Source organism: Malaclemys terrapin, chromosome 1, assembly GCF_027887155.1.
Source record: "Malaclemys terrapin pileata isolate rMalTer1 chromosome 1, rMalTer1.hap1, whole genome shotgun sequence".
NCBI lineage: Eukaryota > Metazoa > Chordata > Testudines > Emydidae > Malaclemys > Malaclemys terrapin.
The window spans coordinates 30,437,837-30,462,786 of record NC_071505.1 but is presented as its reverse complement, the minus strand read 5'-3'; the positions used below and the strand labels follow the sequence as shown (position 1 = coordinate 30,462,786).

Below are 24,950 nucleotides of genomic sequence, written 5' to 3'. Positions count from 1 at the left end.
TGCCTAATGCTCCAGCACGAAGACTGTGTTCAACAACTATGCTCCTCTGGCACAATAGAACTCTCTACTATAAGGCTAAAGCTCATCTGTGCAGGAAATAGAACTTCCTTGGGAGCTGATCCAAGACCGTAATGAACTCCCCCAGAAACAAAGAACCATCCCAAATCTCACTACCTTCCAGGTGTTTTCTTCGACCTCACCTTTTAAAAATATAAATACACAGCAAAATGTATACACAGTAGATTCTTCTGGTTGATGGCTACATTCTTCTGGGAACCAAGCCCCTCCCATTAACATCAGTGTTAATAGGATTCCGATATTGGCAATGGCATATTGCTTATTAACAACGTTTTGGGCATGGGTGGCCATTGGGGGAGGCTAGTCCCTGGCCCCTCCCCTTATGCCCAAGGCCCTGCCTCTCCCTCTCTCCATTTGTCCCCCTCCCCGTCAGTAGCCCAAAGCACTCCCACTGCAGCCCCCAGCCCAGCACCTGGTGGCACAGCTGCAGCACCCCCTGCCCAGGTGCACCTGGCGGCCAGCCCCAGAGTGCTGGGCAGCAGCGCCGTCAGCCCCTGTGCGCTGGATGGCAAAGCCACAGTGCCCCCAGTCCCAGTGCGCTGGGCAGCACAGTCCGAGCACCAGCCGCCCTGAGTCCCTGCAGCAGGCCAGCCAGCCCCAGCCCCAGCCCCAGCAGAGGGCCAGGAACTGCAGGAGGGGACCTGGGCGTGGAGCGTAGATTTGGGGAGGCACAGCCTCCCCCAGCCTATGATACCTGCTACCCATCTTTTTGGGGGAAGAAAGGCCCCAACTGCAGGCAGAGAAGGAGACGCTAGGACATGCCTTACTAGGCTGCAGCCCTGCAAACTTGCCTGCTACCAGTGCTCAGCGCTTCTTTCTGGGGCTGTGTGATGCTGGCAGACCAGGTGCCAGTGCTTGCCAAGGCTTTAGGCGTCAGTTGCACACTGACAAAATTCATTTATGGAAACTAATCTGTTTCACCTGTGTGTTAGTATGGTTGAGATGGATACTGAACTTGTAACAATGTTTAGACTTTATGAAATGCTTGTAAATTGTTGCATGCAATAATCTCACTTATTATTTCTTTATCACATGCTATAAGGTAATATTTAAGTTCCTGCTTTATAACTGTAAAAAAACATTTGCTTTGAAACTGTGAACCAAGTCAGGAGAAATTGTCTTCTAACCATCAAGGAGGCCTATCAAAACTAAATGAGCCACTGTAGGACATCGCAATACAAAGGCTTTGTTAATTGCCCTTTCAAACCCATGAAGAAGCTATGTGCAAAAGGGCTCTTCCCACCAGCTTGAATTCTGGAAAAAGGAAATAAAATCAGCTCACAAGAAAATTTTTACTTTTTTTGTTTTGTTTGCTGTTTGGACTCTCACTGGGCCAGAGCTATGAAAGAGAAACAGAGATCCCCACACTCAGCCTGGCTTAGCCCTGAAAGAGATTCAGAGCTAACAGATTACTAGAGCTGTCACCTTTTAAAACCACAAAATGTAACTCATTTGCTTGCTTTAACTTTTTAACAACTCTCGAATTTCTTTTTCCTAGTTAATAAATCTTTAGTTTATTACAGAATTGGCTACAAGCGTTGTCTTTGGTGAGAGATTGAAGCTACACATTAGCTTACCTGGGGTAAGTGACTGATCCCTTAGGACTGAAAGCAACTTTAATTTTTTGTGATTTTTGGTATATAGCAACCAACTACCACCAAGTCCAACGTTCTTGGGAGGCAAGATAGAGTGGAATGCCCAAGGAGACTGTCTGTGACTCCACAGTAAAACTGTTGTAGTGCTTTAGGGGTAAACATTTGTTACTGGATTGGTGAAATCTAATGATAGAACTTACAACCAGCCTGGGGTGTCTGCCCTGCTTCTTGACAGTGTGCCCCAAGGTTGGCACTCACGCTCGTGAACCACTCCGGACAGCATGGCAATTGACTGCAGCTAAGCGAACTTGCCCATGTAGAGGAACTACAGAGGAGGTAAGGTAAGGGAGGGGAGGCTGTGGGCAGGGTAGTAGCAGAAAAGGAGCTGCAGCTTGGATGCTGAGCTCCATGGTAACTCTCATTGCATCTTGCCAGGAGACCGCATGCAGGGGAGCAAGTGATGGGACATGCTGAGCCCCAACGCATAGAGAAAGGAGAGGTACTGTATAGCCCCATGGGACCCCTAGCACCTTCCCTCCTCACCGAGAACCCTGGCATCCAGGCTGCTGTCCTCCTTCCTACTGATGCTTTGCCTGAGCTGGTTTGCAGCCAGGGAAAGCACATCCCAGAGCTACCTTCCCCGGCGGCAGTCCTGCAAACCTGCCGTCCACTTATTAGCAACTGCTGGGTAATAACTTTTTGCTGAAGACTGAGGACTTGCTAATATGTGGAATCTACTGTATTTAAAAACAAAAAACAAAACAAACCCCTAAAACTCTACCAAAATAAGACATTCCACAGGATGTGTTTTTCCCCTTGGGAGAGGATGAGAGAATAAATACCTGACAAATGCATAGTCACATTGCTTAATGCACAACTGCAGAGTGCTCAGGTACTACCGTGATGACTGCAGTATAAGAACTATATAGAATAGAATACTTACCCAAGCACCAAAACAAAGGCAGAGAAAGGAGTTAATAAAGGATGATAAAACAGGCACCTGAGGGAACTCAAGCAGTGTGTCTTCATTTCAAAGACATCTTTGGAGAAAAATTATTAATAATGGGATATATGGGAGGAACAAAACTGCAACTATGAGCAATTCATATGGGAGTGGTGTTGGAGAAATAAATTGTCAAAGAATGATATGACAAAGGCATAGAAAGAAGATAATTATTTATTCAAAAAAGCAGAGCAAGCAGAATGTCATGGGTGAAACTGCAGGCGCCCTTAGAAGTTTAGATGGATTAGTAGAAGATCCTCTGGCTTTCTTACTACATGCTATTCTAGTTTTGTTACAGATATATTGAAGGCAAGAACCCTCCAACTTTCTTTTTGCATGCTTCTACATTCTTCTGCTTCTTTCATCACAAGCTGAAGGGAAAAAAAATCTTTACCCATGTCTATCCTGACTATTTTGAGTTCTCAAATGGTGAGCCACAATAGCTGTATAGCTAGACTGCTGAGAAAACCTTCCATGACAGGTTGTATCAGCTCCTGACCTTTCACTGACACCAGCCTCAATACCCCTTGCATCTCCTCTTGCAAACATCTCTGTGGCTTCTTCCTTGTTAGCCCTTCTGCTTGGAATGTCTTCCAAAAAGTTGTTCAAGCCTCCACAATTACCTCATTCAAATCCTTCCTAAAAACTAACTTCTGCAATATCATCAACAAATAAATGAGTGCATTTACATGAAGTAGTTTATGAACCAACTAAATGTGCATAACAGAATAGCAATGTAAATACATCCCCATGACCTGGTTCCTTCCTCACCTCTCCCCCTTCCATAGTGTACATGTTATCCTCATTTGTCAAATCTCTCATTTGGATTGTAAGCTCCTTGGGGCAGGTACCCATTTTTTATGTGTTTTTGACATACAGTTGTGAGTGCTCGGAAATCACAAGAGGCAGTCTGTATATGCTCTCCTAGTGCATGATGGTTAGACAAGTATGATGCATACATAAACACTAAGCAGCTAAAAATGTCTCCGTATCATCCTTTATTCTCCATGCTCATGCAAACCAAGTCATTGCAGGCCTTGGGGATAATAAAAATAGTTTGCACCATTAGTGGCATATCTGATTATCTTAAAGCACTTTACAACAAAGGTAAAGTAGTAATAGATTTTGAAACCTTATGTTTATGACCAGTTAAAAGATATTGGGAAAAATTATTTTAAAAAATATTTGTAAATAAAACAATGGGTAGAATATGTACAAGTTGCAATATGTACTCTGCTCAGTACTGCACTATGTGACGCATTTCTGAAGTTGAATGAAGCTTAAGATAAAATATTGCTTCAGTGTTCCTTTAGTGGTTTATGTCCTGTCAGTTTCTTTCACAGAATGTTTTAGTGACTCTTCCAAGCAAAATAAAATAAAGGAGTGCAAAGTACTTTAGTATTGAGACAGAGTCCAAAACTAATAAGAATGGTTGCAATAGTTGTTCCTGTAGCTTTAAAGTGGATTTTTTCTTTTATTTGAATGTTTTCATGCAATATCTTTTGTCGACATTCTGCAAATGATGCCATCAAGTAAGGTGCCAATTTTTTCTTCCTTTGGAGTAAGTTTGTACATCTGTGGAAACAAAACAAAAAACATGTAAAGATTATACAGAGAAGAAAAAAATTGGGCATGTACCCTTTTTCTTAAAAAAAATAAAAAAAAACCCAAAACAACAAAACACATTTCTTTATAAAGAAGATATTTAAGTATTTTTGAAGATTTTTTTCCTTTTTTTTTTTTTACATTAGAAATGTAGATCTTGTCTTTCAGGCTAGACTTAATGGAGATTGAGGATCTAGACACATTTTTACATCGCAGGAGGCAAGAATGAAAGGTAAGAAACGGAGGGAATGGGACTTTTAGCCCGCACTTAAAAGCTCTATTTTTTTTGGTTTGCATCTAATTAACTTTATTAACATAATCAGCATTCTGGAAACTGGGACTGAAATCTTCACCTCGCAAAACTCCTACTGTATTCAATGGGACCAGGATTCCACACAGGATCAAATATTTAAGATTGACACCTTTGCCCTTCATTTAAGTGAGAGGGCTCCCAACACACATCTCAAAAATTTATTAAAGTTTCTCCAGCAAAAGCAAGGAATACTAGACTTGACATTCTTGATATTTCTAAAGGTTAAAAAAAATAAGGAGATTTAAAAAAAAAATAGCCCAAGCCTTCTTTACTTATTATAGAAAAGAAAAAGGGGCACAAACACAGTTTTTAAGTGTCCTTTGCTGGTCAGGTTTAAATATGAAAATTGGTTTGCAACCATTAATTTAAATAGAATTTCAGGCACCGAACATCTATTTTATTTTCTAGCATAGTTAACTAGACTTCTGTTTTGGTTTCCAGAAGTCTATAACACATCAAAAACAAGCAGCAAGGACTTAAAATAAAGGCTATGACATTATTGCAAAATCTTTTTATTTCTAAAGCAACTGCCAGCAGCCTGTCAACTCAATACTACTATTTTAGGGCCCTCCAATTGGATTATTCACATGCTTAAAGTTAAGACATTGTGTAAATCTTCGCAGTATTTGGGCCTTATTTTTAATTCCATGCATCTTCCCTAGAGAAAAACAGAAGGTGCAAACCCGCTGTTGTGAGAAACCTCAAAAGGACTCAACCTAGTATTCCTCGTGTACCCAAAACTCCCATTGAAGCCAGTGACAGTTTTGGATGTTGCTGGATCAACATCCATTGAAAAATGAAATTCCCTGAATAGAAAACAGAAGCAGCAGCAAACAAATACTCCATTTCCACTTAAAATAAAAGTTTCCAATCACTTACACAAAAATCCACAAGGTTAAAGAAAAGTAATGAGTACTCACACTACAGATTTGGGAATCTTTAGAAGCCAATTTGGATTTAATGAGCTAGTTAAGTAAAATATCCCAGCCTTAGTCATATTTCACATATTCCTAAAACAAGCCTTTACAAACCTTTTTAACTTTGGATATGTCTGTTATTTTGTGGAGTTCTGCTAGAGAAACCTGCTGGCCTTCCACTTGAGATATTATGCTTTCCAGATGTACAGTTTTTTCTTTATCTTCAATCAGAACAATGAGCACTGCAGAATCATTGTCTGAAATACCAAACTTTTTCAATGCATCTGAAATCTAAGATAAAATGAGAAATATTGAAATTGTATTGGTCATTTTCTTATTACATGGAAGCCAGTGACCAATATAATCTTTTCAGTCATTTTGCTAAATTTTCCAATTGTGTAAACTGGCATAGTTCCACATCTGTGGAGCAGTGCCAGTTTATAGCAGCAGAGAATATAGACCCAATTTTTACTTTGGTAAGTGATATGGTTTTGGTGTCCCAAATACCTTTGTGTCTGAAGTGTTTGTTAAGAAATTTTAGGGGTTATTTTTTTGTCAACAGGACAGTATGTCCATAAATGATCAGAAAACTAAAGTAATTACCTTTGGCCACAGACCAAAGTTGCGTAAATAGACAATGACCACTGTATTGAACAAATCAAGTCCTTTTCTTATGTGGGCATTTTGTTTTACATGCCGCAATGAATAGGATAAGCATATACAGAAGGTTAAGGAGCATGCCTTAAAGTCTATACAAGCAGTTCTTTATTTTTTTCATATGTATGGAGATAATTTAATTGCTTCAGTGCACAGAGTGTTTAGGGCAAAGTTTGTGCTCAAATATTCAGTGGTACAAAAATTTGGGACTAGAAAATTGTTCTGAGGTCATTAGAGATAGTGCAAAATATATTTTTGAGGGAAATGTTTGGTCTTCCTAATTCTGTCCCAACTCTTTTACTTACGGCAGAGGTGAGTGAATGCTTTATCTCAACCAAAAACACAATGCCTCTATATTAATGACTGGTTATGCATTCAGAATGTGAATTTACATTCTGGAGGAACACCTTCATAAGTCTAAAACTTTAAAATTGCCCTTGCTTTTGCAAGTCCACTAATTTTTGCATTCCTGGAGTTTTCTGGAACTTAGGATATAATAGAGAAATATGTGGAAATCTTAATAATAAGCTAACTAGAAACACAATTTTCAAACAAAGGGGGCTTTCTTAAAAAGGAAGTGAGCTCGCACTGAGAGGCACAATTGTTTATGCACATGTAGGTCTAGCCATGTTGAAGATTTGCCCAATTACTTATTATTTTGTAGCGTTTATTGTCATCAGAGAAATAAAAGTTTTTCCAATTTTGGCTCAAGTCAAGTGAATGCTTATTTTCAGCTTGGCTAGGTGGATTTTGGAAAGCTCTTCTGGCAACAGAGACATTTGCTCAGCAAAGAAAATCTTACATTGTTGTTTGGGGAAAGGTTGAAAATAATTTCTGCATTAAGAGTTCTAGTCTTCATTTTACCAATCCTGTGTAGGTGAACTGCTTTGTTTGTTGCCACAAGAATCTGAAATGGATCAACAATCTGCAGAACAGAATAGGAAAAGATTAAAACTATAAAGAATTAGTTCCCCCCCCCCCCCCCCGCAGTCAAAATCATATCATCTTAATAATGTAAACTTTCTCTCAATTACTTCTTTTTTACTGTCCTAAAATCTGCCATCCTTACATTGAGCAATAGATTATTCTGTGAGTTGTCCCACTGAAGTTAATGGGACTACTCACTGAGACAGGTAGTACTCAACCTGTTAGGATGACTGACTGTGTCCCTTAGTGATCAATGAATAACATCACTGATTAAACTGTCTCAAATCAAAGAATTTAAAGGAATCAAATCCAGCAATCTAGTGGGTCAAGGTTGTTTAATAAAGTTCTTTTTCTCTCCAGTAACCATTGCTTTGCTATTTCTAACAAAAGGTAATGGCGGGTTCTGAAAATAGTTATGGAGTGAAAGAAGAACAAAGGCTCCAGATGTTAGATATTAGGACATGAAGACTATTCAAACTATTTCTGGAACTAAATCTTTAAATGATTAGCATTTTACTTTGACAGATGGAAGTAAATCATTCAAATAGCTACATCTTCTAGGAGGTGAAGTGAATCAAAGACAGACGGCTGTAAACTCTTAAAGCCCAATCCTACAATCAGATCTGCATGGGTGGACCCTTACACTTGTATGAAGTCCAAGTGAAGTCCATGGGGCTGTGGATAGGCACAGAAGTCCAACCATGTGCAGAAGCTTGCGGGAATACAAACATACTGAGTTTCGTATACAGTTCTTAACAGAGGAGGAATTATAGCTTACAAAACTGTAATACAATAGAAACAGTTACAATGGGCAATTATTTGGTGATTTGCTTACCATTGCAGGATTTATTAATGCGCCATCAATAGATCCTTCCATTGCTTTTTTTCTTAGAGCAACAGCATTTTTGACATCGTTAAACAAAACAAGAGTCACACGACAGTCAGGAAATAGTTCCAGTTGATGTGTGAAATGCTGCATCTTGTAACAAAAGAGTGAGTTTGCCTTGAACCAGTATAAAACAGCCAAACCTAGAGTATTTATAAACATAATTAATGCACAGGATTCATAATACTTAAGATAACTTTGTCTCTTTCAGAATAATGTTTCTTAATGAAGCGTAAGTAGCAAATACCATAAAATATGGGTCACTTCACCTTGAATGGTTCCTTGAAATATGTGTTTATTACTTATGCTAAACCAATGGTTTTCAATGTTTTTTCATTTGCGGACCCCTACAAAATGTTGAATGGAGGTGTGGACCCCTTTAAAATCTTAGACATAGTCTGCGGACCTAGGCAGGTCTGCAGACCACAGGTTGAAAACCACTGTTCTATGGACAACTTTTCGCAGAGCCCTTAGATATAGTCTGCAGACTCCCAGAGGTCCACGGATCACAGGTTGAAAACCACTGTGCTAAACAATCTATTCCACTTTGTATTTAGCTGTGACGCTCTGATTAAGATTCCCAGAGCTGAAGAAGAACTCTGTGTAAGCTAAAAAGCTTGTCTCACACACCAATAAAAGATATTACCTCACCAACCTGGCCTCTCTATCATCCTGGGATCAACACAGATACAAAAAACATTGCATAAAATAACCACTCCTGTGTGTTAAGACACGAATTTTCAAATATTTTCTTAGTATGGACCATATTTTAATACAAAAATTGTCTCATGGACCACCACCTCTCCTATTCAGGATTACAAATCGCTTCCCCAGCCATTCACAATCAGATGACATCTCAGTCGTTTATATGGAAAAAATATTAAGAAAGTTGGGAGACAAAAGTTTTGCAGATGGAAACAAGAAGGAAGCCTAGGCACCAGTACATGACCAGTCACTTGTCCGCTGGAAGGTCCCAGATCTTAATAAGGTGTTGCCATGCCCTTCTCCTAAATGGGAGTTGAAGGCACTCCGGGACTTTGTAAGAGAGGCCTTTGGTGACTCTGGTCTGATTCAGTTTTACACATGCTTTCTTTCCTCCTTTTATCTCTTCTTTAATAAAATAAGTAAATGCAATCATTATGCAAAAGTTAACACATTGTAAAAAGATTTGTAAAATGTTCCATTTATTTTTACTCTGACAAAAAAAGACAAAAATTAACTTTAGCAATTGTATCCATTAATCTGAATATGCCCAAGAAAAAAATACCCAAAAAACAGAAAGAAGTTTAAACAATATTGGCTCCAACTACCATCAGCTCCAGGCCGCGGGTGGCTGTAGGTGGGTGTGTCTGAGCCGAGGTGGCTCTGCAATGCTCTGGCAGGGACAAAGAGAAACGCTTCATGTCTTACAGCCCCTGTCACACTTCACCCCGGGCGCCTCCCATCAGGGGACACGCAGGGACACTCAGACCTGCACAGGACCCAGCCCTCTCCAGGCCCCTGCCTGAGGCATCACCCACCCCGGAGCGCTCCCGCAGGGGCTGTTCAGAGCAGGGGCAGCTTCAGCAGCCAGCCCGCGTGGGCACCTCTCCCCCCGCTCTCCGCGTCCAGCTCAGCAGCTCCTTCCCGGCGCGTCTGTCCGTCCGACCCGCTTCCTCCTCCGCGTGCTGCGGGCAATCGCTTCCCGTCCTTCCCCGGAAACCCAGGCTCGCCCCCCGCCTCGAGCTCCGGCTCGGCAGGCTCCGTTCCGGCCGGCCCGCGCCATGGAGCGCTCCGAGGCCTATGGCTTCTCCGCCGCCATCAGCGGCGCCTTCCTGCTCTCGTGCCTGCTCTTCTCGGCGCTGAACCGCGAGCAGCGCGCGCCCTACATGGACGAGGCCTTCCACGTCCCGCAGGCGCAGGCCTACTGCGAGGGCCTCTTCCAGCAGGTGCGTACGGGGCTCCCCGGCGGCCCGGCCCCGCCCCGCTTCCGACCGGGCGCTGCCGAGCCCCGGACTAGTGTCACCCCTACCCAGGGTGCCGCCTGCCCCGCTAGGCGGGCCCCAGCTCCCCCCGTGGCTGGCGGGATCCCGGCAGCCCCTCCAGCAGGGGCACGGGTCGCCCTCGTGACTTCCTCCCTGCGGAGAGCCGGCTGGTGCGCTCGGTTTGTCTGGGGGCAAATACCGCCCAAACCCGAGCGTTTCCATTTCCACCAACGTGTGTGGAAACAGAGCCCTGCCATAGAATAGAATAGAATGGCAGGGCCCTCAGGAGGTCATCCAACCCCGCCCCCCTCAAGGCAGGACCAATACAGATTTTTGCCCCAGATCCCTAAGTGGCCCCCTTAAGGATTGAACTCACAGCTCTGGGTTTAGCAGGCCAATGCTCAAACCACTGAGCTGCCTGCTGTGTGGCTGGGAGCATAGTGCTCAGACAGGCCTGGGAGTTGCGGCTGTCACACGGGTGCCAGGCTGCAAGCCCTGGACGCCTCGCAAGGTGCCCTGTTCCTTACCTCCTCTCCCTCTCCAGTTACACTCAAGTGAAGGGAATGACAATACTCAGAGCACTATCCTCCTGTAGTTTCTCTGTCGCCATCCCGGCATGATATAATACAATGTGTTATGGTACCTCCATAGATGTTGGGGCTGCTGCAGCAGTGGTTTCCATCATATACAGGGTTTACAGTTTGATGCAAGGGCTCTCAGCACCCCCACTATACAAATTGTTCCAGCACCCCTGGATACCTCTTTGTTTTTTGGTATCAGTCATTGGTCTTTTTGGATGGGAGTGTTGGAGCTGTCTTTGGCTATGTCTACACACTAAGCACCACAGGCGGGGTTAGGGTGACCAGATGTCCCGATTTTATAGGGACAGTCACGATTTTTGGGTCTTTTTCTTATATAGGCTCCTATTACCCCCCACCCCCGTCCCGATTTTTCACATTTGCTGTCTGGTCACCCTAGGCGGGGTGTGTAGGGTGTATTTAGCTACAGGGCACAGTGGAAAGCAGACTTCACCCACAGTATGGTGTATATAGCTATGCATATCAGTAAAAGGCTCTGGTGGCATTGGCAGGAAAAGGCTTCAGCAGCTCACCACTGCGGCAGCTGTTCACTGTGATGAGGAAAGACTCGGGGGGGGATGCAATAGGAAAAGTAGGCTTTCCCTGCTGCCTCCTCCCTGCTGGAGTCCTTCCTAGCTGCAGGGAAAGACACTAGCAATGGGGAGCCGGAGGAGCCTTTCCCTGCTCCTGAAATCTCTCCCTGTGGCAGGGAAAGGCTCCAGCAGCAGTGATGCCGGGTTCTTTCCTCGCTGCCTCCCCCCTGCCAGAACCTTTCCCTGCTGCGAGAGTCTTTTCCTGTGGCCGGTAGAGGCTCCAACAGCAGTGATGCATGGCTTGGGCAAGTAGAGAGCCATGCAGGGTATGTACTCGGGTACTTACTAACACCGTTTAGGTGTGTCTTTACTTGCCTGAGCCGTATCTTACCGTCTGTGCTGCTATATATACCCGTTCTAGGGGGGCTACCTGTGTATTTATTCTATATGCCACAGAAAGAAATGTGCAGTGTAGAATATATGCCTCCTATCTGCTGGAGCAGATTAAACTGATTTGGCACTCAAATGATGTGATAAGTGGAGATGAGCTTTTAACAATTCTTGCTGGTTGGTGGACTGCACAAATTATTTCTGAGGGGGAGCAATTGTCAGGCCTTAGCTATCGACAGAAAAATGTGATATAATTATAGTCATAATTTTCCAGCTAATAAGTGCTTGTTAATAACAATAGTTTGAGGAATGCATGCACAGTACTTATGTTTCATTTAAGGGTGACCACAAAGAAGGAAAATATTGCTTGGGCCCTTTTTTGTTTATGATATATAAAGAAAGCTTGGAATTCTTTTTTAAATTAAGGATTTTTTCATGCTTGTTATTTTTACTTAAGATATATCAGCAATACCAAGAATGGTCTGCCCTGAGTTTGTATAAACTGGGGAAATAGATGGGAATTGTTCTCAGAGGTTACAGAGGGGTAGAAAAAAATGGAGGGGAAAAAAAGATAAAGTAAAAACGAAAGAGAATAAATCTACTCTAGACATCATTGACAAAGAGAAATAAAGGACAAAGGTAGAGGGAATGGGGAAAAAAGAAAACAAAATCAAAACCATTTAGTCCACCTTCTGCTAGGATTGCAGGGTTATTCCATTTAGAAAATCTATCCAGTCAATCTCCAAAGCAACTAGGCATCTACCAGTTATCTATCTCTTTTCTTCTAGTTGTCTGTTAGGTATTAACAAAAACTAAGATTTTAAACAATCTGAATAGATGTCTGGTTTCTACTTGCAGTCAAGTTTCACTTGCTTGGTGCACTTGATGACATAGTCTTCTGGTTGGTTAGTTGGTTGTCCATAAAGTTTTTAAGAAAACTATTATGGTAGGGAAACTAAATGTCTAGTCATGTTAAAAAAACAAAACAAGCAGAAAAATATACTATTTTATGGATGGGTTAGTGAAGAGGGAAACATTTGTATATAGCATAAAGAAGCAAAAAAAGGGCACAGGTGCAATTTCTTTTCCTTTTCATGTTGTCTTTAGCCCTTCCAGACAAAAATGATTGTTTTTTTATAAACCAAAATCCATAGAATCCTAAAAAAAAATTAAAACTTTTTTTTTGTGATTGAATTGAGAGACTGTTTTTGTTTACTGATCTGACTAATATTGACTATAAAGATAACCAATAACTTAATGGAAAATTAATGAGTTGGAGAGTAAGATAGAACTGCTTATCAACCTATTATTGTTTTTAATTGTTTCTGTGATGCATCTTTGGGTTTTCCCAATCCTTTAATCCCCTGTTTGTTTGTTTTTAAGTGGGACCCCATGATCACTACATTGCCTGGCTTATACTTGATGTCTGTTGGAATAGTGAAACCTGCAGTTTGGCTCTTTGGATGGTCTGGAAGTGTAGTGTGCTCTACGGGAATGCTCCGATTTATTAACCTCCTTTTCAGTGTTGGGAACTTCTACTTACTGTATTTGCTTTTGTGCAAGATTCATCATAAAAACAAGGTACACTCTGAATCCATTAGAATTACATACAGTAATACATACAGTTTTTTTGATGAGACTCTAAGCTATTCCCTTACTGTATGAGGAGTTTCAGATCTCTTCAGTTTTATGCAACAAATATTTATATCATTTAGATTATTTTACCGGTCTCCTTCCTTTTTCTCTAAAAACAGGTTTTTCACCCTCCCTTAAGGCTTGATCCTGTAAAGTTTTACACTTTACACATTTGAATAGTCCTATTCAAGTTAATGGGACTACTGTATTTATAAAGTTAATATTAATAGATTTTTATAGCCTGAAAGGGACCATTATTATAATCTAGTCTGACCTGCATTCCATAGGCCTTAGAACTTCACGGAGTAATTCCTTCATCAAGCCCATAACTTGGGGTTGAGCTAGACTAGTGATACTCAGATTGAGGCTTGTGAGACCCAAGTGTCTTTTTAATGTGTCTTCTCTGACTCTTTGCAGCACATAATATTAAAACACTGTGTGATTTAATTATTAACCAATCTAAGCTATTAACCAATCAGGATGCTTTTACTATGTTATTAACCAATTGTAGTTGATAAAATAATAATACTTGGTCAGTCATTTTGCTGTGAGAATAATTTTATATATACATACACACACATACACAATATTTCCCGTCATACTATTTAAATATGAATATATAAAACTATAACAAACAAAACAATGAATTCACACTAGTGTGGTTCTTTGGGATAATGTTAATCACTAATTTGGATCCTGAACCACTGAGGTCTGAGTATTAGAGAGCTAGAACTTACTGTCTGGAAAAACATCTAATTTTGATATAAAGATTTCAAGTGACATTCCTAGGTAAATTGTGCCAGTGGTTAATTACCCTAATTAAAAACGTGCACCTTAGTTCTAGTCTGAATTTGCCTAGCTTCAGCTTCCAGCCTTGAGATCAGTTTATGCCTTTGTTGGCTAGGTTAAGGATCCTTTTATCATAGAAATCATCTCTCCATGTAGATATTCTCAATCCAGGATAAAGTCATCTCTTTAAAAACACATGCATAAATCTTTACAAGGTCAGGGTCTAATTGAATTATTTATTAATTCTTTTGGGATAGCTTTGATTTTATATTTGTAGGTGGAAATATAAATATAAAGTAACTTGTATAAGTGAAAGCGTCGGCTTTAGTATTTTCAACTGGACTATTTTTTTCAAAGTTTCTTTACTAGTTTATAAAATAATAATGAAAAGGAAAATAACCACAGATTAAATAGGCTTAAATGACGCTCTATGGCCAGTTTCAGCAGAAGTTATGGTAACTGTGCTGTCAGAGAATGGTGCATTTTGGATGCCATAGGGAACTGGAGTAAGATAGTTGCAGGATAGGGGCCTTAGATATGCCATGACAGACACTATATAAACACCTAAGATAGAATTGAAATTAATGTAATTTTCGTATTTTCTTCACAGTTTACTTTTAAATCACCAGCAGTGCTCTAATATTCTACATTCTCATATTTCTCTTACACTTTATTGTCTTATGTTCCATATTAGTGTAGCAGAAGGTTGACAATAAATTGAGTGCAGTGTGCATACTGGTGTAATAAAAACTGATTCTACTCAGAAGATATGCTGTTTTATGGTACTGAGGATTCTAAAGAATGGTACCCTTTAAATAATTGTGATTTTTGTTCTTTAATGGAAGTAATATTACTGATAGTTTTTTTTCTCCCCTTCTCTAGACTGTGTCTGGTTTCCAGAGAATCTTATCTACGTTAACCCTTGCAATGTTTCCTACCCTCTATTTTTTTACATTCCTTTATTATACAGACACAGGATCAGTGTTTTTTACTCTGTTTGCATATTTAATGTGCCTTTATGGTAACCATAAAACTTCAGCCCTACTTGGGTTTTGTGGCTTTATGTTTCGTCAAACAAATATTATATGGACTGTTTTCTGTGGGGGAAGTGTGGTTGCACAAAAGCTAAGTGAAGCCTGGAAGACAGAATTACAGAAGAAAAAAGAAGAAAGGATTTCAGCCATGAAGGGATCATTTTCAGAATTAATCAAAGTATTACAATTTCTTACTGAGTACATCATGTCATTTAAAAACCTAGTAACTCTTATTGTTCTGACCTGGCCGTACATCCTCTTAGTAATTGTGTTCTTTGCTTTTGTGGTAATCAATGGTGGAATAGTTGTTGGTGACAGGAGTAGCCATGAAGCCTGTTTCCACATACCTCAGCTGTTCTACTTTTTTTCCTTTACTCTCTTTTTTTCCTTTCCTCATCTAATGACACTTAATAAAATTGGAAATTTCCTTCAATCAGTACGGAAGTACTTGATTCAATATAGCATACTCATTGCCATCTCTTTATTCCTGGTCTGGAAATTTACATATGTTCATAAATACTTGATTGGAGATAACAGACATTACACATTTTATGTATGGAGAAAAGTCTTCCAAAGACATGACCTTGTGAAATACATATTTGTTCCAGCCTATATATTTGCTGGCTGGAGTTTGGCTGACTCTCTGAAATCAAAATCTATTTTCTGGAACTTAATATATTTTGTATGTGTGTTTGCTGTCACAGTTCCTCAAAAGCTACTGGAATTTCGTTACTTCATTTTGCCATTTTTGATATATAGGCTCAATATTCCAGTTCCACCTCTTTCCAGGCTTCTTCTTGAGCTGACTTTATATGTTGTTGTGAATGCAGTAACCTTTCATCTATTTCTGAACAAAACATTTCAGTGGCCAAATAGTGAAGAAATCCAGAGGTTTATGTGGTGATTTTGTACTCCTAAGAAGACTCAATTCTGTGCCTTTTCTGCAATGAATAAGTGATTACAGGCCCTAAAATTAAGTAAAGTGTATTGCTATGTGTAACTTTTCTGTGGACAGCGTAGGGCAGGGATCGGCAACCTTTGGCCCGTGGCCCGTCAGGGAAATCTGGTGGCAGGCCGGGACAGTTTGTTTATCGGCAGCGTCCGCAGGTTCGGCCAATTGCAGCTCCCACTGGCCGCGGTTCACTGTTCCAAGCCAATGGGGGCTGTGGGAAGTGGTGCAGGCCGAGGCATTTGCTGGTTGCGTGCCAAAGGTTGTCGATCCCTGGTGTAGGGACTGAAGTGAGTTGGATGTTTATATTCCTGGAAATGAATATGAGATCCGATTTACTCTTTCTACATGATAGGGTATTACACCAAATTTATAAGGCTATAGGGTCCTGGATTTAATAAATATGGCATCAGGGAAAATTCAGAAGTGTCCAAACATTCTGCAATTAATGTGAAATGAAGAAGATGTTTACAGTCATAATTCATAATAATCATGTTGTTCTATGGTAAATACTTATAAAACTGTGTTTCCTCTAGTGGGGGCTCTGGAAAAAGATTTATCTGCTATTAGACACCAAGGAAAAAAGTAACTGATACTTGGAAATGTTGGAGTAAACGTTAAATTCTTGGTTGGAGACCAGCACAAATAAAACTTAAAAAAAAAATTGCAAATTAATTGGTAAGCATTCTGATTTCAGGTTGTAGGGTTTTTTCCAAAGTATTTCAGCAGTTAAATATTTATCTAAGTTATGACCTGGTTTCATAAACAGTAAAAATCTGCAGCGTAGATCATTTCCATCCATATCTGTTAGAGATCAGGGGTTAAATCCAGGGAAGCCAGGATTTCACCCCAGATTCTTCAGGGGTAAAAATGTTAAAGTTCCTACTTCCCAATGACTTTCAGTGAGATTTAGGCTGCTAAGTGCCTACGTCACTCTTGAAAATGTGACCTAGGCTCCTAAGTCACTTAGGTGTTTTGAACATTTTACCCCAGATCAATATTTATAAACTCATAATGCATGAACCTTCTTTCTGAGAAATAAATGTAATTGTACAACAAAAGATAAATTGCATTTGATAACATGACGTGTTCAAAAGGGAGCAGTTTCTAAAACACATCATTACACTGTGGAGCTTAGTATAATGAACACTCTTTAAAATAATAGGCTTTCTATGTCCTGAGGTTATGTGCTTAACAAGTTTGCACTTAAGTGGGATGTAAGTGTTCTCCCAAGTAGAACTGATTGTTTCTAAGATCTGACATATAATCTTAAAAAAGTACCAATGGCATTATTTAATTGTACTTTTACATGTTTTTCATATATATAGAAAGGTGTACTGTATATGGAAATTTTTGTTTTTAAAAAAGCACCTTTGTGTATTTTCAGAATCAAAGAATGCTGTGTCTTTTCCCCTCAGTAAATTACTTGAATTAGACTTGCAAGTATTCTTTGGACATTTCTAATAGCTTATAAAGCAGCTTTATAAATAAAATGCCCAAGAGTGAAGTGACTCCAAGCTACTCTCTGTTCTGGGACTGAAATATTGCAGTCAGGTCTGTGTACTCACAGCAAATTCAGCCTATAAAACCTATACGACCGCCATTCCAGTTATTCTGAAATGGAATTGTTTCTCAGAAGGTCAGAGCTGTGTAGTTACTGACCCACAGCTGTCCTTTCTTAGCTGTGCAGTATGCCAAATGTTGCACTCTGTCTCGGAATCCTATCCCATACTCGCCCACCACTGCCCCACTTCTCTTGAGAAAGGTTTAGAGCCACCCTTCAGTGAGTAATTTCTTTGAGTATTGTATTTAAAGCACTCCCCTGCTTCCTGCTTTCTTTCTTGCCCTGCCTCCAATAACAGTAATTTATTGTTAATCTGTATGTAGCATTTGAATAAGGAAGCCCACTCAGATACTTCCACATGACAGAGCCAACTAGGAAAGAGATAGCAGAAGCATGAGCTGGGTTGCATTTCAAGCACCTCCACACATCATTACCTCCAAGTCCAGCCCATACCACTGTCTTAATTTATTATTTCAGTTTGACAGTTTATGGGAGAGATTCATTCATGGCTCCCATCATTCTGCTTGTTTAATTAAAACAGTAATTAATGTTATTATGTAAAAGGTGTGTGTGTAAGCTTTAAATATATCTTTAAACACACACTCCTTAATTTTGGTGTGGGGGGGAATGGAAGGGCTAACCAAAGGGGTTCAAGTAGTTTTTTGGTTAGAATTCTAACCTCTTCCTGATAGAGCTTTTGTGAATGTATGGGTTATGGGAGAGCTGGCTTTTCCTTGATTAGATTAAAGGAGAGTGGGTCTGAATTTAAATAGTCCATGTACACTTATTTTCTGTGTAGATCTCTCTTGATATTGTGATATCTGAATGCCTTTCAGATAAACATAAGGATGGATAGTTTTTGTGCCCTCTTTTCTCCTTATCCTTAATTGAGAGAGCTCAGTTGGGTTTCAGCTGTAAATTTAAATATCGAAAAATTGTGATGCAGTCATATTCTTCTGGTCCCAATATAGAAGCCCCCTGAACTCCGAGCACCATACATTTTCTGATGAGCCTTTTAGTACAGGATATTAGTAATCAAGCAGTTCATGAATGACTTATACATAGGTCTTAGGAACTACTTAAAATAAAAAGGATGAAGTTTACAAACTGAAACATCTCAACATTTTAACACCATAGATTTTCTTCCCCAGTGAAATGTGTTAATTGCATTTTGAATGAATACTATAGGGTGCTACTTCCTGTTCTTGAGGCTCGGAAGTCTCCCTAGTCTCTGTTTGCCAGAGGCTGGGAATGGGCAAAAGGATGGATCACTTGATGATTACCTGTTCTGTTCATCCCTCTGAACCATCTGGCATTGGCCACTGTCGGAAGGCAGGATACTAGCTAGATGGACCATTGGTCTGACCCAGAATGGCCGTACTTATGTATCTTACTAATTTAGAAACAGGATTGATTTGAAATACTTACTTTTTCATTTAAAAAAAAAAAAAAGGCACTTGGCATTCTTAACAGCTCACTGTTCCAATAATGTTTCCAATAATGTTCCCAACCAGGGGAGTTTTGGTATTCATGCATTAGTAAGTTACTAAAACAGAAAATGAGAGAGAGACATTAAGGCTTTCAAAATACATTCACTTTGTATACATATGTATACATATACATCACTTTTGCTGATGAGCTAAAAGCTCTTTATTGAATTTAATTCAATTTCTTCCTGAACAGCAAATTTAGAAAACAAATGTAACATTATTTTAGCAATATTGTATTTTTCAGAAATAGAGATGGTCGTAGTCACAGTGCTATCAGTTATAAGGAAAGGTTTCAAGACTTACTGAAATCACATTTGAAATTCTGCAACTACCATTAACAATGGCATTGTTTTAATCTATTTTTAGTGGACCAAGGTTCCCTGATTTTAATAATCCTGGAAAAGAATAGTTTCTGTTTTGAAAAATTCTAATCTTTGTCTTTTGCCCCTAAAATATTTCAGTTTTTGAAATTTATTGTGGGAGATAATGCCAGCCTGTAATTTTAAAAACAGAGGGGCGCATCCTCAGCCCCAAAATATCTTGTAGGTGAAATGATTTACTGAAGCATTATAAAAATGAATTACTGTAAATGTTTCTAATGAGGCATCCATTTAAAAAATAATTTCATCATGCTAATTTGTTGAAGCAGGTGATTTTGTCCAGGGTGGCAGCTAACGTCGTGTTTTAACAGCATCCAAAAGCGGTAGCTCTAGATTGATTTTTTTTTTTTATTAACTAGGAAAGTGAAGGGTGATCTTCCACAGTCAATATTAGGAAAATCAAAATAACTTGCATCTCAGACAACAGAGAAATATATAGAGAAAAGACTGAATTTTGAACCTTTGAGGTTACTTCTGCTGAACATTGGTTAATTTCGGATGCAAAATCTACTATAGATAGGTGCATTTGTAAAATTTTCTTTATTGGAGACTATACTAATAACTTTTGATAGTAAATAGCTCATACCATGTACATAATTTCTGTTCAGAATTATTCTCTGAAAATGATGTAGCCCATTTCTGTAATCTTTGAGGAGGTATGGTTAATTTTGTTTTGTGATACACACTTTTAAAAATCCTCACAAGGTGGCAGTCTTGAACCATCTTTTTCAAATTACCAGATATTTATTTTAATGATATTTTGAATTACAGTGTCATGTTTCCTACCTTAGTTCGTGTTCGAGAGTTAAAACATTTAAAGTTCTTTAGCATATATCCTTATATAACTTTTTCAATAACTTGTGTAGCTACAATGTTTGTGTTCTTAATTTGTTAACTTTTTTTGTTAGGATTTTAAAAGCCATGTATTTTTGCTTATTATTTTAAAAATATTTGTTTTAATTCTAGCAAGATTTGGTATATTGTGTCTGTGAAATCCTTGATCTCTTTTCATACTTGATATTAGAAGAAACAGAAATTAAGCCTGAAAGCTCACTGTTGAAATGAGGTACTTACTTTACATAGTATTTTATGGTGTGTAATGTCAAAATAGCTTTTTAATAGGAAACCTGTTTCATTTCCTAACTGATTTCTTGAATTAACTGTTTCCCCCATCTATATTTTAGACAGAGAGCCATTCTTCCATACCTGAGATACAAATACAGCAAACAGACACATTGAGAAAAGAAAGCAAAGTAATTGTGTTTGTAAGACTGGCACAGGTGGTGTCTTCTTTTGGTTGGACTATGTGCTTTTGAAAAATGTATACTCAGAGGGCTTTGAGACATATGGTAGATTTATTATGTGTTAAATGTCACTTAATTTTGGATGTACTTGAAATATGTAGAGCCAGGGAGTTCTCAAGAATATTTGCCTGCATATCTCTAACTCTTGTGCTGTATTAACATTCTTAATTTTTTTAAAAAGTTTTGGCTCACTAATGTATATATTTTGCTTTAGTGTCTGCCCCTTATGTGCATTTCAGTGAATTGTACAATATTTGCTTACAAAATATCCTTAGTAAGAGTGGTTTAGAGCTCAACCAGCATAACCAGATGGGTTCTGCTCACCCTTTCTAGCAATAAAGTGTTTGTTTATAAGGCATGAATGCTTTCCTAGCCCAGGCATATTGACATTTGGATCTGGATAAAATGCCTGTGGGGCTTCACTTTTCATCTCTAAGGACTTTGCAATGTGCTGAACTCTTTGAACTTCCTTTGTCTTCAGTGAGAGTTTGAGATGCTCCTTGCAGGAGCTAAAAGGAAAGAATGAGATTTTTCAGAAGGAAAACATTATTGTAATCTTGTTACAGATGGAATGAGAGTTGGTACTAGGAGCAGAAGTGCAAGGAGGTGATTCATGCTGGTTTTCGGATACCTTCTCCCATTGGTGGTGCACAATGATTGGGTCATGTATATAACCACATAGGGGAATTTGTCAATCTACTTGTGGTTGAGAGCATCTGGAACTTTCCCTTTGGAATGGGAAATACTCCTGGAACAGGTCTGCTCACTTGTGTGACTGACCTCACTGAATGTTTGTTTTGTAATAGTTCATCAAATTATTTTTCTTGTATTTAACTATAGTTGTTTTAGTAATCTGCCTCTTTGCTTTCAAGAAAAGTAGTATGCTAATTGGACTTGTGACTGCCATGTTTTTGTTATATATTTTTTCATAGTGTTCATCATCCAAAGACTAATGTAGGTGTTTTATAAAGTAATAAATAAATACAAATTCCAAGTCTATTTTTATATATATGTGTGTGTGTGTGTATATATATATATATATAATCTCCCTTTCAAAGATGCCTAGCCATGAGCATATCGTTTTTCTGTGTTTTTAAATAAATAAATGGTTCTTTGCATATTTTACCAATTTTTGGCATTGTGTGCACTGTATGTTTGATTAAAATTGCACTGAATTCATTAACAATATTGTTGTACATCTTTTCAGTGATGTAATCACTCTTTAGCTACCTTCATATCTGTTTTAATAAGATGTGAATTCCATTTGTCCCCATCAGGTCTCCAAAATATATTGTTGTGGTGGGGTAGTCTGCCCCTTAAGGGCATTTCTGCTACCAGTTAGTCCTCCCTATCACATGCATGGCTTTTAAGAGCTTGGGGGTGGTCTTACACATAAGGACTGAGAAGATAGGATAGAGAGGAAGAGGGTCCTGGGGAAAAATAGCAGTTAAAAGGAATCCCATTAGTGTATCTTTAAGGACCTGGAGCCTTGCAGAGAAGGTGAGGCAGGGATCCCCACTCACCCAGGCAATAAGAAATGATGTGAGAGCAGGAGCCCGCATTGTGCTGTCTCCTCCCACACACAGCAGGGCAGGTGACTAGACACTGTAGGGAGAAATAAGGCTTCTGCAGGGCCCCTGAATTAGCAGGGAGAAGACAGCCTCAGGGAAAGGTCTGCCTGTTGAGCCCTTACAGCCTGAGGAGGAAGGACTGATTTGTAAGTAGGCCCAGCTGGAGGAGAAGCTGGCTTAAGCCCTGCAGCTGGCATGAACCACAGCTCCAGCTCTGTAGAAGAGAACTGTGAGAAACTATAAGCACAGTTTTGAAGACTGTCTAGTAGGTGCCAGAGAAGCTGAGGGGAGGTCTATTTTTGTCGTGATCTGCTTTTGGGGTTGAATAAACTAGACACTTGAAGGGTGCTGTTCAATGTACAAGCCTCATGGGACTAATTAAAAACACCTGGGAAACTGAGGTAGAGGTGCAATGGCAGCCCTGTACTGAGCTGCTGAGGGGTGCTCCAGGGGTGAGGGGCCCCCACTACAATTGCTATAGAAAAGCTTGTCATTTACCCAATGTAAATAGAATATTTTTGATGATTAAAATTACAGCCTTTGTGGATAGCAGAGTATTGCTTAAAACCCAGCTTGATTTAGAATACACAAGTCATGTCAATTTTATTGGGATCTCTTCAGATATCTAAAAATGAGCAGTGACTGGTGGAATTAGTATTTAGAGGGGGCTTCAAGAGAACACCAGTAAGGGATGTTGTTGATTTCAGAGCTGGCACTCTGTTCTCTGAACTGAAGAAGTGCTACGACATTGTGTTATGGAGCATGCTTTTTGTAGGAGTAAGAACATTAACCCCTGTCTTAGGCTAATTGCAACTTGGGTAATTAGGCTTTTTAAATTACACTTGCAGTTTGTTGGCTCTTTTTCACTTCCTGCTGTAAGCAGTTACATACAGTTACATTGCTGACACATTTCACCCCAGAGGTTCTACATTTCAGTAGTGTTTATTATAACAGTGCCCAAAAGCACTGATCAGGATGTGGGCACATATGGTACCTGCTAAAGTAACACAGAGGAAGACACAGTCCCTTCCCCAAAGGACTAAGGCCCAGATCCACCAAGGAATTTAGGCACCAAAGTACCAGATTTAAGCACTACTGTAATCCACAAGCCCTCTGTTCAGCTGCTACCTGACCCTGTAGGTGCCTAAAGTCACTTGGGGCCTAAGTTTTCTTAATAAAGTTCCTCAAATGTCTAAGTTGCTGCCTCATGCTAGGTGTCCAGATGCCTTTCTCGTGCTTAAGTCCCAGTGCAGTCCACAAACAATGGAAATATTAAATGTTCCTCTACCTAACTCATGTGTGATCTAATGGGCATGCCTTCCAGAGTGGGCCCCATTCAAAATCTGCTCAGAGGTAGAGGTGTCATGTGATACTATGTCCTATATTCTTCATAGAAATATTGTTATATGATTATAGCATATCTAAGATATATTTTATGTAAGATGGGTCATGTGAGATATCATTGGAAAGGTTATGATTTACTGATTATGATTATTATATTTGTATGCATGTATCATTTTTGTATCTGACATTAGGAATATTGTCTATGCACCTATTACAAATGTGTTTACATCTGGGGAAAGCCCACTAGACAGAATGCAATCAGTCTAGATTGTGGGCTGGAAAGAGCCATTAGGAAAAAAATAGATGCTAATCTCTCACCTTCCTGGAAAGCCTTCCTGTGGACACTGCAAACAGACTTTGAATTGGGGCTGCAGGGTCATGTGATCACATCACCTGATACTGGACTCAATGATAAAATAGTACTTTTCCACTGACCCTGGGGTGGGAATCACACTGGAAGACAAAGGATTCCCGCCATATGTAAAACCTGTTTAAGGCAGGGAAGTGCCATAATTGAGGTTTGTTCTTCACTGAATCCCGACCAAGGATGACTGCTGTTAACATCTAGGAAACAAAGAAGGAGGGAGGGGAGAGAAGGACTGAGCTCGGGTAGAAGGGTGTCTAGCCTGCGAATGAAATATCTGAAGTTTTAAGCTGCAGGTCAGTGCAGCTGGCTTTCAAGAATCTCTGCAATCTGATCATTAATGAAAATGCTGAACAAAACCAGCCCCAGGACAGACCCCTGGGGCACTCTGCTTGATACCGGCTCCCTGCTAGACATTGAGCCATTGATCACTACCCGTTGAGCCTGACAATCTAGCCAGCTTTCTATCCACCTTATAGTCCAGGGGTCGGCAACCTTTCAGAAGTGGGGTGCCGATTCTTCATTTAGTCACTTCAATTTAAGGTTTCGCATGCTGGTAATACATTTTAACGTTTTTTAGAAGGTCTCTCGATAAGTCTATATATCATATAACTAAACTACTGTTGTATGTAAAGTAAACAAGGTTTTCAAAATGTTTAAGAAGCTTCATTTAAAATTAAATTAAAATGCCCAGAAATGTGGCTGGGTGAGGAAACCCTAGAGTTCCAGACAAGGTTTTATTAGGGAGGAAAGAGTTAATAGGTAGGGCTTTGCAGCAGCTGGGGCCCATTAGGCCCTCAAGAAGACAGCCTGGAGCATATTACAGGAAGAGGAAGTTCTGTGATTGCTGTGAGAAGGAGTTACATACTTATGCTGAAAGAAGACAGTTGTAATTCTTCTCCAACAGTTGTGGACTCTGTTTAACTCCTGATGAAAAGGGAGGTTTTTCCTACTGTCCTTTCCGGAAGCAAGAAGGAGTGATAGGCTATTAGCTGAAAACATTTTTAGGAAGTATTATAAATGTTCAACTATGTCATTGTTTGGGTTTCTTTGTAATTGATTCATGTTTGTCCTTTTGCT

At 39.7% G+C, this 24,950-nt stretch overlaps 2 protein-coding genes across 8 annotated transcripts; one reads left to right on the top strand and one right to left on the bottom strand.

The window, feature by feature from the left end:
• Positions 1-2,832: 2,832 nt before the first annotated feature.
• TPRKB (TP53RK binding protein) lies at positions 2,833-10,205 on the bottom strand. 6 transcript variants are annotated; one of them, XM_054019226.1, is made up of 5 exons: positions 9,993-10,205; positions 7,931-8,124; positions 6,971-7,093; positions 5,626-5,802; positions 2,833-4,251 (listed from the first exon to the last, which is right to left on the bottom strand). In XM_054019226.1, the coding sequence occupies exons 1-5, from the start codon at positions 10,165-10,167 to the stop codon at positions 4,165-4,167; spliced, it is 756 nt and encodes a 251-aa protein (XP_053875201.1). In that variant the 5' UTR covers positions 10,168-10,205; the 3' UTR covers positions 2,833-4,164. The 6 variants fall into 6 exon arrangements, with proteins under 6 accessions (XP_053875201.1, XP_053875221.1, XP_053875239.1 ...); XM_054019246.1 differs by lacking the exon at positions 9,993-10,205 and adding an exon at positions 9,292-9,723; XM_054019264.1 differs by lacking the exon at positions 9,993-10,205 and adding an exon at positions 9,502-9,723 and having other exon boundaries at positions 7,931-8,074.
• On the top strand, positions 9,735-21,596 carry LOC128832129 (putative Dol-P-Glc:Glc(2)Man(9)GlcNAc(2)-PP-Dol alpha-1,2-glucosyltransferase). Of its 2 annotated transcripts, none has more exons than XM_054019208.1 (3): positions 9,735-9,909; positions 12,830-13,027; positions 14,753-21,596. In XM_054019208.1, the coding sequence occupies exons 1-3, from the start codon at positions 9,745-9,747 to the stop codon at positions 15,806-15,808; spliced, it is 1,419 nt and encodes a 472-aa protein (XP_053875183.1). In that variant the 5' UTR covers positions 9,735-9,744; the 3' UTR covers positions 15,809-21,596. The 2 variants fall into 2 exon arrangements, with proteins under 2 accessions (XP_053875183.1, XP_053875188.1); XM_054019213.1 differs by lacking the exon at positions 9,735-9,909 and adding an exon at positions 11,180-11,382.
• The last annotated feature ends 3,354 nt before the right edge of the window (positions 21,597-24,950 follow it).